The sequence below is a fragment of the Formica exsecta genome, unplaced genomic scaffold (assembly GCF_003651465.1).
Source record: "Formica exsecta isolate Colony F162 unplaced genomic scaffold, ASM365146v1 scaffold38, whole genome shotgun sequence".
In the NCBI taxonomy this organism is placed as follows: domain Eukaryota; kingdom Metazoa; phylum Arthropoda; class Insecta; order Hymenoptera; family Formicidae; genus Formica; species Formica exsecta.
In genome coordinates this window covers 1328838-1341432 of record NW_021851042.1, presented here as the reverse complement: position 1 = coordinate 1341432, position 12595 = coordinate 1328838, and the positions used below count along the sequence as shown (strand labels likewise).

Here is a 12595-nt window from a genome sequence, read left to right as displayed (position 1 = left end):
CGAGACTGATACCGCGGAAGAACCGGGAAAGAAAAACGAACGATAGTTATTAATAGAATGTTAACATGCTCTTGTTGGGAAACGAATAGAATAGAGTTTACCTCTCGTGAAAGTGGCCGATCCAACGCTTTCCAAAATCAAAATCGGACGCACACTTCCGTAACACGTTTTGCTTCTCCGTACTTTCTTTTTTGGTCGATTAATCGAGCCATCGGAGACTAGCAGAACACGACAGAAAAGTTTCCATAAGTCAAGTGGAGTAATTAAAACGTAGCAGAGGTATAAAATTGAATTTTATGCGTATATCAAGAAGAACATATCGGAAAGCTCAAGATAAAGACAATTCTGGGAAATATAGGGCAAATCCAGATAAAGCGTTTTCGCTTATCTATATTTTCGTTGAAAAACAGCTTGATATTATTTTGGAATCAGGCATGCGCAGTGCGAATGATTAAATTCTAATAGACAATACCACTCACACACAAGTACAAAAAGTTTATTATATATTATCAATAAGACAGAATGCAACGAACATCTCGCATCAATTATCATGTTAATACGAACGAATTTTCGAAGAGCGCACATAAATAAACGGATAACTGTTGATTGAAATATAAATTATTAAGATATATTTCGCTCTTTTTTGAGATTGGTGAAGTACACGAGCGTACGTGAGTAGAATTCAGATGCAAAAAGGCCTTCGAAACTCTGAAGAATCCCCAAGTAACATTGAAGAGGGAAACGCGAAGTACAAAATCCCGCTTCGTAGACCGCTTGGTAGATCTACATCTTGCTCCAGGTAACGAGATGACAAGATAACTCGGTGGAAGGCGAACGCAACATAGTTGCGTTCTTATTAACGAAATTTCTATATCAGGAATCTTGAAATCGTACATCCGAGCTATTAAACCATCAAGATTTTTTTCCATTTCACCGAAAACCGAAGTACAAAATGACGGGTTGCGATAAAGGAATGTGGATGAAAATCGCGTTTTATCGTAAATCTTTTCACGCGATCAGGATTAGAAGAGATGTGTGTCTTTAGCTTGCGTTTTGCTACTTTGAAGACTTTAACAAATTACTAGTGAGAAAAAGATGTCTAGATACAAATTCTCCTTGTATGAACGAAAAAAGCAAAACAAATAGAGTTTATTGATATTTAAAGTGAATTATAACGCAAAAAATATCATTGGAAGTACAAAAGTGTATCGGTACTTAATCTTGACGCAATAAGACGACGAGATATTTTAAAAGTAACTGATTAACACCTGGACGCGAACGTACAAGTTATTCTATGAAGAAATATAAGAGCGCATCAGCGGATTATCTCGGAGCAACAAGACGACGAGTTAACGCATCGGTAATTTAAGAGAGCAACTCGATAACGATAAACAAGAGTGATACGTTCGTTAAACCACGATAGTGTATCGACGAGTAATCTCGGAACAACGATATGACGAGTTAGTTTTTCGGTGACTCAACGGTGACTTCTCAAAAGAGTGTGATACGTTTATCGATATAATCGAGTGATTGGATCGGAATATATACACGTACATATACACACACACCATCAAAATAGAGTATCCCGGTAGCAGCGGCATGTACGGGGGCGGGTCGGCGGGAAGCGCGGGCTACGGGGTCGGTCTGGGCCCTGGACCGGGCCCCTCGCACTACGCGGCTCCCTCCGCTACGGTGGGCTATCAATTGGGCCCGCCACCTCCGCCACCGCCACCCCCGTCCGCCTGCCCCGCCGCCGGAAGTCAACTTCTGTCTTACGGGTCCGACTTATCGCCTCATCACATCCAGCAGGCCCACACGGAGACCCAGCAATCGAAAAGACGGAGGTAAAAAAGCTACATCCACCGTTACTTTGTCTCTCTCTATCTCTCTTTTTTCTCGGTCTATCGCATTTCGATATGCATAGTGAATATTTTCTTGCAAAATATTTTCTTGCAATTTTCTTGAAAATTTGCATACTTGATCAATTTATTAAATTCGATTTTTTTTTGTAAATTCTACGATACATTTCATAAATAAATATGAAAATACTTTTCACGACGCTATTATTGATAATTTTCATGTCTATTTCTATCGCATTTTACGCGAGTTTTGATTGCGATGAAATTTTTGCCTAATCGCGAGTACAAATTCTAAAGCGTATAAATTCTCTGTCTTAATCACGCGTCTTCAATTAGCACTCGCCACATTGCAATTCATCAGTCGACGAGTCATTCTGACGTGGCCCCGACAATTCGCAGAATGCGCTTGTATTACGCGAAAGAAAAGGAAACAAAAAAAAAAAAAAGAGGAAACGCGTAGGAGAGCCACCTTTGAATCGAGATAGCCCGATTATCGACGGGCTTTGGCATAAAAATGCACCGTACTCTCGTAAAAGCGATCTAATGTATCACGTACGAGGAAATACTTATCGCGACGGACGGTTCAAAAATTCGAAAATAAAATGATCGAGTATGTCGAAGAAAATATTATCGATTAATACATTAAAATTTAATACGTGATTTGAAAGAAATTAAGATTTTAAAATATTAATGATCACAAACAGATGAATAAATTGATTTGATCGAGAAAAACTTTACTCTTTAAAATCAATATTATATTTTATATAATTCGTTAGTTGTAATATTAATCAGGAATATATATCGTGTAAGTTGCATCTCTTACACAATTTGATAAAATTTGATAAAAAGAAATTTAAAATTTATCGAAAGCAGATTTAAAGCTATTTTATGATGCAACAGAAATATTAAAAAATGTAAGTATAGTTTTACATCAGGTAATTTTATTCCATGCCGTCATCGTCGCATATTATTGTTGGTCTTTATACGGAATGTTATTGCAGAATCAGCAGGTTTTCATCCGCATCAGCATGTCAACCGACAGCTCGCGTAACGATCATGATTTTATTTTTCGCTGTACTAAATTAATGGCCAAATATTTCAATGAAAATTAAGTAGAAAATTCGACATATATATATATAATAATTTTATGTAGACGCAATTGCGTAACATAATCGCTAACAATTTCGCAAAGAATATTTCTCATTTTCAAAAAGACAACTTTGTTTTTTTATTTTTTTATTTTTCTTTATCTTTTGCTTTTGAATTAATTTCGATTATCCTAATTTTTTTAATTTTAAATCATCCGATTATATATTTCTCTATATTCTCGTCACAAGCATTCCATTTTCAATCTAGACGCATCCGCGCTTCGGTATTTCTGCGATCGGATAAAAAAGTCGATCCATCGAAAATAGCTGCCAGCTCCATTCGGGAGGGCGAGCGAGCGCGAAGGGAAACGTTTCTCTCTTTTCTTCTGTTCGGCCATTATATCTTCGTCTCACTTTCGTAGAACCCGACGCAGTCACGCTCCATTGATCCAGGCTTCGTCTTTTAGCGGTCGGGCGCGTACGCGTGTCACGACATTCCTGCCATTCCCGCTGGCAGCTTTGGGTCGCGTTGCTGCTCGATTAGTTCGATCGCAAGATGACGATTTGCGCGGAGTCGAGGATCCGTTGCACGGATGTTTGCTCACTTGTTGCTCTCCCTCCGAAGAGGATATGCGGCGAAAACGAGAATTTTCAATGGAGTCACGCTCGCGTGGCGGCGGAGAGTTCATGTGTCTTGGCATGACTTGATCCAAATTATTTTATTAAATATTGAACCAGCGTTTTGAATTTTTGTTAAAGAGGCGATACAGGAATTCATACGGAAAGGAAACGCAAGAGTAAATGTTTTGGCAAACTCTGTTATATATACAGTCCTCGATTTAGGTTTAAAGCACAAACGTGTTAAAATATCAAATGTAATATCTCAAAGTAGAATATATATTCAAATCAAGATTATATATAATTAAAGGAGACATATATATTATATATACGGAAATATGCTTTTTTATACGATTGCGCTATTTGTTTATTTTTAATAAAATAAGCATGATATTTTTCTTTTTTTAATCGTATTTCTCAATCATATTTTTTCTCCAAATGTTAGAAAATATTTTATGATAAAAGAACGTGATACGGATCGAGATGCATCTTACTTTCTGGTATTAATGCAAACTGTATTTTTAAACGAGCCCCCGTCGTTCGTTTTCTACAATGTATTTCGCACGTAAAGATTGACACGTGTGTATCTTGTATAAAAAAAACTTTTTGCGCGCGGCCTTGAACGGAGCGATACTTGGGTACAGTCATCGAAACAACGATAACAATAATCTCTCGAAACCATAACGAAACTCGTGGCAAGCCGATATTACGAGAAGGATACACATAATTATAGTCCTAGGCACGTGCGTCGCGATAAGCCCAAGAGATATCTAAAAATATATATTAACAAAAATGTCATCGCGCGATAGATGCGGATTTTATCGACAATTGCGATGGCAGTTTTGCGCCGTGATTATTTGATAAATTATATTACAGAGATACGAAATGCGGGATTAATTAACGAGATTAACAATGTAATCTATATTAAGTGTCAAATCGTAGATATATCTTGCCAGAAGATAGTTTGACGGGAATTTTTTTTTTACATTTACGATGCAAATGTAATCCAAACAACATTCATATAATTGGAACGTATGTTAAAATGATAACTGTGTGCAATTAGCATTAAATAGCAACAGAGGAAACATGCATTTGATACGTACGCGTCGTTGCATGCACGCAATACAAAATAAATTACGGTGATTTCGCATGGGCGACTTCGAATCTCGAAACCATGAAGATAAGAGTTCAGTCTTTTATGAAAACATAATTAAAAAATACACAATAAAAGCCAATTTATAAATAATTATTAAATTAAATATTTTTTTTTTTTTTTCTTCAAGGCCAACTCTCTCTTGATTAAAATAATAAAAGCATCTTCTTTAAACATAATTGTGTGTATATATGAGAATATTTCTCTCGTCGTTATCATATTCTCGAGAGAGAAAGAAAAAGAACTTGGGACGATGAAAATTCTCGGTGAAATAAATCTGTAACGAATATAATTAAGAATCGGCAAATCTCTCGATCGAGAATGTTGTTATAAAAGCAAAACAAGTCTCGCGATAAACTGCCTTATTTCCTCGAGCGCTAATGAGGTATTACGCAGTGCTGCTATGCATTCGATTCGCTCGTCCTCGTGCGGACACAAGGTGCGACGCACTGTTCGCCACGGGGCAAACAAACTGCGCCGGTTGTAGAAGCGCGCGAACTAATGCCAAGAGCTTAGCGCTACGCGTGCGGACAATGCACACACGTGCGCGAGTGCAACACGCGGCAAAACCCACTCGTTGCGGAATTCGTCACGTAGCGGAGATTTGCGGCAGGTCCGATCCGACGTAAATCCACGTGACCGATTACCAAATCATTACGTTACGCAATAACGTCGGACCTCGAATTTTCTGACAGATTTGACGGGTGAGCGGACTTCGCCACGCGTACGGAGACGCACGTTAAATTTTACTTACTTTTATTGTAGGATGGAACTTAGGAAAAGAGAATCTCCAAATATCTCTCAAGTATCTGAAAAAGACAGAGAATGTTTTTTATTAGTGAGAGAAAGTTTGGATCTCATATATACTTTTATAATTGTAATTCAAGATTCTCTTTCTGACTCTCTTAATTTAAAAAATTAAAATGTGAAAGATTATGATTTCTATATTCAATTCTTAGTCAATGAAAATGTAATGTATCGGAACTAAAATCGATTTCGGATACGGATACCGATATCAGTGTGTGACTGAGAGAAGTACGAACAAATTGCTCTTCCACTCTCGCCATGATTATCGACATCATATTCCTTCTCATGCGCGCACGATACTTTTCCGCACAGCACGCTTCTGCCACAACAGGCAGAAGTCGTTGAACCGGATGGCTTGACGCCGAGGAAAGTGTGTTTCGAGATTGAAGCGCGTATTATTTTCATTCATAATTAAGGCCCTGTTAGTAACGCTCCGTACGCGCATAGCGGCCTGCAATGCATATTTATGTCATACACGATCGACATGCATCTGCACGCCGTTCACCATGCGCGTATAAGGCAACTGTTGAATGACTCTCTTCGCTAGTCACTTTGTTATCCACTTTACAGAAATTGGGAGCTTTCTATGAAAGTTTTCGAAGATGTTAAAAAAGCTCTCACATTAGGTCAGTATAAATTGGGATATGTTAGGATAACTGTTTCTCTTGGTAAGTTTTTACTACTTTAAACATTTTTATGTACATGCAGGAAAGAAATATATTATCAAAGTCTTCTGTGAAATACATAGTCTTTTTAACAACTCGTATGAACCAAGATACATATTAAACCAATTATACATAAAGGACTTTTTAATTTGGCTGCAAGCATCTCCTGAATCATTAATAGAACCACTTCACTCTATGTTAAATAATGTAAGTTAAAAAAAATTATATTTATAATATACTTATTTAGCATTTCTATTATTTTCTTTATATCTAAATTTTTATTATCTTATAAAGATTCATCCAAGCAAAGCAAGCATGGGATTGGATTTAGTAGAACTGGAAGTGGCAGCTTATTCTGTTCAAGAAGAGGGACTTGTTATAGAAAATGCTGTTCATGAGATGGTTGGACAAATCGATGAATTGTGTTTAAATGATTCTGAGAAAGAAAAGTAAGTACAGAGTTAATATTTTATAAAGTTTCTCGAATTTTGTCTTCATATTTTATATACTCTATAATTTTGTTTTAAAGGCCAAAGAATATATATCATGTTAACAAACAATTTTTTAAGCATTTGTAAGTATTTTTATATATATTTGGTTTGATTGTTAACAGCTGTCTTTAATATATGTGTGTGTTTAACATTGCTAACATTTATTCTTTGTGTATTATTTCTAATATTTATCTAATATTCACATTTAACTTATATTATCTTCATGATGTGTAGATGATATCTAATTTTTTTGATTACATGTTACATAATAACTAATACTCGACATAATATAATCATTGCTAAAAAAAAAAAAAAAAAAAAAAAAAAAAAAATACTATTAACGGTCAATCGGAATTATTATTTGTCGATTTTGAGATTATCGCAAAAGGAATTAATTTATACACATTTTGTGAATCTCTATCCTTTTTCAAATTTTTTTTTTTCTTTTTTTGAGATAGACATATATTATAAATATAAAACTTGCGATGCAAGAAGATTCGAAACATTTGAAATAAAATCTGGTATATATTTTATTATTTTTTCGTATTATTTTTCTTCGATATTTTAAAATTTGGATGTTATTCATTATAATCGATCTTTGTAAATAATTACTAGGAATGTACTAAAAATTAAGTATAACGTGAAAAAATTTATGCCAGAAAAATCCAGATCAGAAGAAAAGTGAATATAATAATCAGTTGTGTGTTCATTGCAGTCTGTTGTACGCACAGATGTACCAAACGGCGTGCGCAATTAAGTCGATTTCTCGTTTCCTCTTCCTTGTGCGTCGATTCGCGTGACTTTCCGCTCCAGGCGAACTAGCCTGTCCCAGACAATAAGGATTTTCTCAGGCGTGAAAACGGTCGAGTTTCTGATCCGTTCTGACGTGCCGCGGGGCAAAATCAAGCGAATCTCAATACCTATCGCAATATTTGTCGCGCGATGAAAAAAAAAACGTAGAATTTCTTTCTGCGCGTAAAAATTAAAAATTTACCTTTGCAATATAAATATATTTACACAATTTAAAGAAATCACACAAAGAAATTTAATACATGTGATGAGTTCATGAAAGAAATTCAGATATCATTGTAAGAATCGACGATGTCACTATGATATCGAAGATGATATCAAGGATCAATAGGATCAAGATTAATGACATTGGGGATCTCCAGCCTGTGATGTCGAATCTAAGGCAACGAGAGTCAAGATGTGTGGTACCAACAATCTATGATCTATCTGTAGTTTTGTGAGTCTACGATATATAATATCGCGAATCTATAATAATATCAGGGGATGTCAAAGACTTATAGAAATGGAGATCTATCGTGTCGAGGATATATCGTATCGAGAATATATGATATATTCCTTGTACCACAATAAAGTCAAGGCTGTAGATATCGATCACAATCTCCCAAGAATTTACGTCGACAGAATTTTATGAGGCGAAACGTGTAACAAAAAACCTTGAAGAATTGTTTAATAGACGAGAGACTCAAAGCTAAGAATAACAAGATAATTGATATCTAATTATTAAAAAATTTGAATTTTGTTTACCGAGTTTCTTCATATCGTAAGAGAGTCGTAAGATCTGAAGTAATTGAGTCACTCTAATCGCGCACATTAGTAATTCATTGCATGTATTTCCATATACACATACAAATTCTCAACAAGTCCAAAACAATACATTCCCTCCAGATCGAATCGATCACGCCGCGCCTTTAGGCATTCAGATCGCCTCGGCATCGAGTGACGTCCAACGATGGTATGTCTCCTCGTAACGCTGATCGGCTATCTAACGCCTAAGCGGTAGAGTGACGTAATTTTTTTCATTACGAGGACACAGTAATGCCGGCATCCAGGCATCGTATATTAAGGAGAAAGAGCGTAGCCATTGGCGGGCCTCACCACACTATCGCCGCAAAGAGGGGCGGTCCATCGCTCTTCAAGTCCGCGACTCTTATCCATTCTCCAGCGACCTTATTGGTCACCACCTCCTCGATCGTTCCTGTCGACCCTCGTCGTTGCCGGTCGCCACGACGATTTTCCACGGCTTGCGATCGATCGGGATGCCCGTCGCGCCATCGAGATTTTTCGCCCTTCTTCCCTTTCCTTTGTCTTCCTCTTCCGCTTCTTTGCTCGGCGGAAATGGTTAGAAATTCTTCTCCCATTTGGATTAAATATTTGACAGTTGAATAAACAAAACTAATTTGTTTATTCTCTATAAAATTGTCAAATGTTTGGTCCAACTCGGAGAACTTTTAATCATTTTATAGCGGACAAATTTGTTTTCTGTTTCCATTGATATTTTTGAGTTTAGATCGTGCTAAATTGAGAAGAATAACACGCGGATAAGAGTTAAGAATATATTTATAAATTAACTACTTTTGAAATGAAAAATATATCAATTTCAAAATCAGATTTGCATTAATCTTTCATTCAATGTGTCTCACTCTCTCTCTCTCTCTCTAATTAATTATACTATTTTACTGCAAAATAAAATAAAGTACATTTTGAGAGTATTTTTTCTCTCTCTCTTTTAATTCCGTAAGTCTGACATTGTGCAAGAAAAATAGTTGTAACGCGTGGATGTTAAGAAACAGTGAACATAAATGTAAGAAGTCGAAAGAGGGTGAGATAGAGGGAGATCCAGGAGTGAAAGAGAGGAGGTCGAGTCGTGACTCCGGCTCCATACGGAAAAATGCAAAAAGGCGCCACCGTAAACTGGACAACGTACCACGTCACACGAATTTCTCTTCTTTTTCTTCTTCGCAGGGATATCGCGTTTCTTTTTCCTCTGTCCGGCTCTTTAAATTCTCAGAAGGATGCATGAGTGATGACAGAACCCTCAGAAGCACGTGCATCTTTATAATGACTGAAGTCCATCAATTTTTATTTCGCATGATGGAATATTTATGAATGAATGCGTGTATCTTTACTTCATCATATGATTAATAATTTAAGTATTTAAATCAATTTTGTTTTTGATTAAAATAACTAAAATATAAATAATTTTTCGTAATTATAACAATTAATAAAAATTTGGCAGAAGTTTTTTTAGCATAATGATTCAAAAATATTGATTTACTAATATGATACTATTAACCGATACAATAATTTTCTCATGCTACAGTTTTCCTCATAAAATTCCTGTGAGATTGGGAAATTTTTTATTTTTAAACAAATATAATTCTCGATTTAACCACTTTTATTTCCGTTATTTATTAAATGCTCCGTAATAAAGCTACTATTATAGAATTATTTTAAACCATTAGATATCATTATTATCTTGCCATTATATTAACAGGCAATTATATTCAACCACATACCTAATCGCATAATTTCATGTACCCTTGTATCTAAGTATCAATCAGGAATCAGAAAGAATAAATAGCACACACACACACACGCACATTTTGTTACATTCTAATGCGAACTGCTCGAAAGTTCGCGAACAATTGTCTCGCGAAATTATTATCCCATTATATCGATCGACAATTCGTTATTTCTGTAATATGGCTACGTTAAAAGACACGACAGTTTATGACGGTATCTCGATAGCGAAGATAACGATCTCCGCGTACCTACCTACCTAAGTATCGGCGCTTTTGTTCCCACGGTTTTCGCGACGTATACAAATTATCGGGCGTTCCGGGGCGCGAAATAGAACGGAAGGTTGCCCCTTTTCCTTCTATCGTACTATGAAGCCTAAAATATAATATGCGCGGAGTGCAAGCATAAAACAAGAGAAAGAGAGAATGCGTACGTCTGTTTGGTCCTTCAATCGGCACCGCCGAAATTCTGCGTTTGCCTGCCCAAATCGTACCGTGTCAAGGGTCAAACTACCGTAATGCCAGAGCAATCTCGACATCGCGTATCTTGTCTTGGATTTGCGTCCAATTTCGGGACGCATTTCTCAATGAATGCAGATTAATGCCCATTATTTTTAGCAATTTTTACTATTTTCCGAATTTGTCGAAAAATTCAGTTGTAATTAATAAAAAAAGAAATCAATTAAAAATTGGGTTACTTTTTTTGCTGAAAATTGTTTCAACAAAGTAATTTAACTGTAAACATATCAAATAATTCCATAATAATTTATATATTTCCTTTCGTCTCTTCATATTTTTATTAAGCAAAAAGTATTTCTGTACTAATATATATTCCTATTGCATCTGCAAATCTGACAAAATACTTTGCTCTCCTAGAATTGCACAAATGTTTCGCTATTGATAATTTTTGCAGTTATAGGGAAAAAAAATGTAGAATATTGAAATTGCTAGAAAATGTTTCTCGTTCATCTTTGTAATCGTGGAAAGTAATCAGTGAAATTTTCTTATTTACAATCACAATATATTATATTATACTTGTAATTTCTGAAAGATAATCTGAGTATTGAACCTAGAATTTTCAAATTTGTGATAAATATCTATTAATATCTGACAATGTGTAATGCAATCATGGAATATGTTGAACGTGACATTTAATGAATTAATACTTGCATTTACACTTTCTGGACAGGGATATATGTCACAAATATCCATATATTATAGACTTAATATCTGACAATTTAACGACTGCAAGACGTGATTGCACTTTTACAAAGGTTAAATAGAGAGTTGACGTATCTGATAATTAAGATAATATAATAAGATAATAAAGATATAATTAAGATAAATTATTCTTCAACAAATTCATTTTTTTACGAAAGTATCATATATTTTCTCAAAATTTTTATATCTCTTTCTCGAAATTTGTAGTTATCGCGGCGTGCACAGACATTGATTGGGTATTAAAAGATTATGCTTTTCATTCGCATTAATCTCGAAGCGAATAGAGCCACTGAGCCGACTGCGCGTGGTTTTCTATTTGCGAAACGCCTATTAAGTCGATGTAATACCGCGCTGAGCATCATTATGCGCTTCATACATCTCCCTGTCACACATTTATCTCTCTCTCGCCTTCGGCTGCCTTTTTCCCCATAATTTTCACTTATCGTTGGTTTACCTCGACAATCTACTACCTCGAACACTTTCGATCCAAAAAGACAAAGATTAGAATATATATCTTCATTTTTTCCCTTTATGTATCCGTGCAATATACGTCAAAAATTTTAGTGAATGGATCAAATTAAATTAAATTAGCGTCCTGTATATGGAACAGTCAATATGTTCCATTTAGTAAAGGTAGTAAAGTAAAAAATATTAAATACAAATATAATTAAAGTTATTAATATCTTATAGATATAAAAATTATAACTATATTCTTCGATCATAGCGAACGAATTTATGGTCAATTTGTGTACAACCTTTTTCTTTCTTCTTCCAATACTTCAGTGTAATCGAGCCCCTTTCCCCGTCCGCTACGAAGATTTCTCGACGTCGTCGACTTCGTCGACTTCATCGCTTGCAAAGCACGCATACACGTCCGTTAAGTCGACGTAATACCGCGGGGCGCATCATTATGTACTCCATAAGTCTCCGCGGCTCCCCCTCCCCCCGCGCCCCCTTCTCTTTCAGATCTTCTCTCTTTCTCTCGTACTCCTCTCGTTCTCTTGTATGGGGGAAGAGGAACAGGAAAAAAAAAGAAACACGGAGAATGTGGGGACGAAGGGAGTCCGAGAAGGTTCCCGCGCAGGAAGACGACGGAGAGGGAGACGAAGGGTAGAAGGGAGGCCTCGCTCACCCCTCTTAAGCGCGATACCCGGATACACTCGCTGCTGGACCCTACACCATCCCCACTTCTGGATCCTACGGGTTTCGCGACGAGGGGGCGAAAGGGGGAAGAGAGGCTGTACGCCGTCTCCTCAACGCGACGTTCACCCGGCAAGCGAGCTTTGCGGAGGGATACGAGGGGGGAGCGGGCGGCATAGGGCGAAGCAGAGTGGCATGGCAGAGGAGGGGGGGGGGAAGAGCAA

At 36.5% G+C, this 12595-nt stretch overlaps 2 protein-coding genes across 8 annotated transcripts in view; both read left to right on the top strand.

Annotated features, from left to right (window-relative positions):
* LOC115239355 (aryl hydrocarbon receptor nuclear translocator homolog) overlaps nucleotides 1–12595 on the top strand; it is a 38061-nt gene that overhangs the window by 4307 nt on the left and 21159 nt on the right. For 2 of the 7 annotated variants that reach the window (XM_029813831.1, XM_029813830.1), the window contains exon 1: nucleotides 871–1844. The exons of 1 other annotated variant lie outside the window; for it this stretch is intronic. In XM_029813831.1, the coding sequence (XP_029669691.1) occupies nucleotides 1600–1844 (245 nt within the window). In that variant the 5' untranslated portion in view covers nucleotides 871–1599. Of the gene's footprint in view, nucleotides 1–870; nucleotides 1845–12595 lie in introns of those variants that run through there. 4 more of the 7 variants (XM_029813829.1, XM_029813828.1, XM_029813833.1 and 1 more) reach the window with 2 other exon arrangements.
* LOC115239356 (protein SHQ1 homolog) lies at nucleotides 6079–6982 on the top strand. The gene is made up of 4 exons (XM_029813835.1): nucleotides 6079–6151; nucleotides 6234–6397; nucleotides 6485–6639; nucleotides 6720–6982. Exons 1-4 carry the CDS (start codon nucleotides 6112–6114, stop codon nucleotides 6766–6768), a joined length of 408 nt encoding a protein of 135 aa, XP_029669695.1. The 5' UTR covers nucleotides 6079–6111; the 3' UTR covers nucleotides 6769–6982.

Bases quoted from the DNA above. Each gene is read 5' to 3' on its own strand.
- LOC115239356 (XM_029813835.1), top strand. From the start codon at position 6,112: ATGAAAGTTTTCGAAGATGTTAAAAAAGCTCTCACATTAG. The intron at 6,152-6,233 runs GTCAGTATAAAT...ATGTACATGCAG, and splicing joins TAAAAAAGCTCTCACATTAG to GAAAGAAATATATTATCAAA. The intron at 6,640-6,719 runs GTAAGTACAGAG...TTTGTTTTAAAG, and splicing joins AATGATTCTGAGAAAGAAAA to GCCAAAGAATATATATCATG.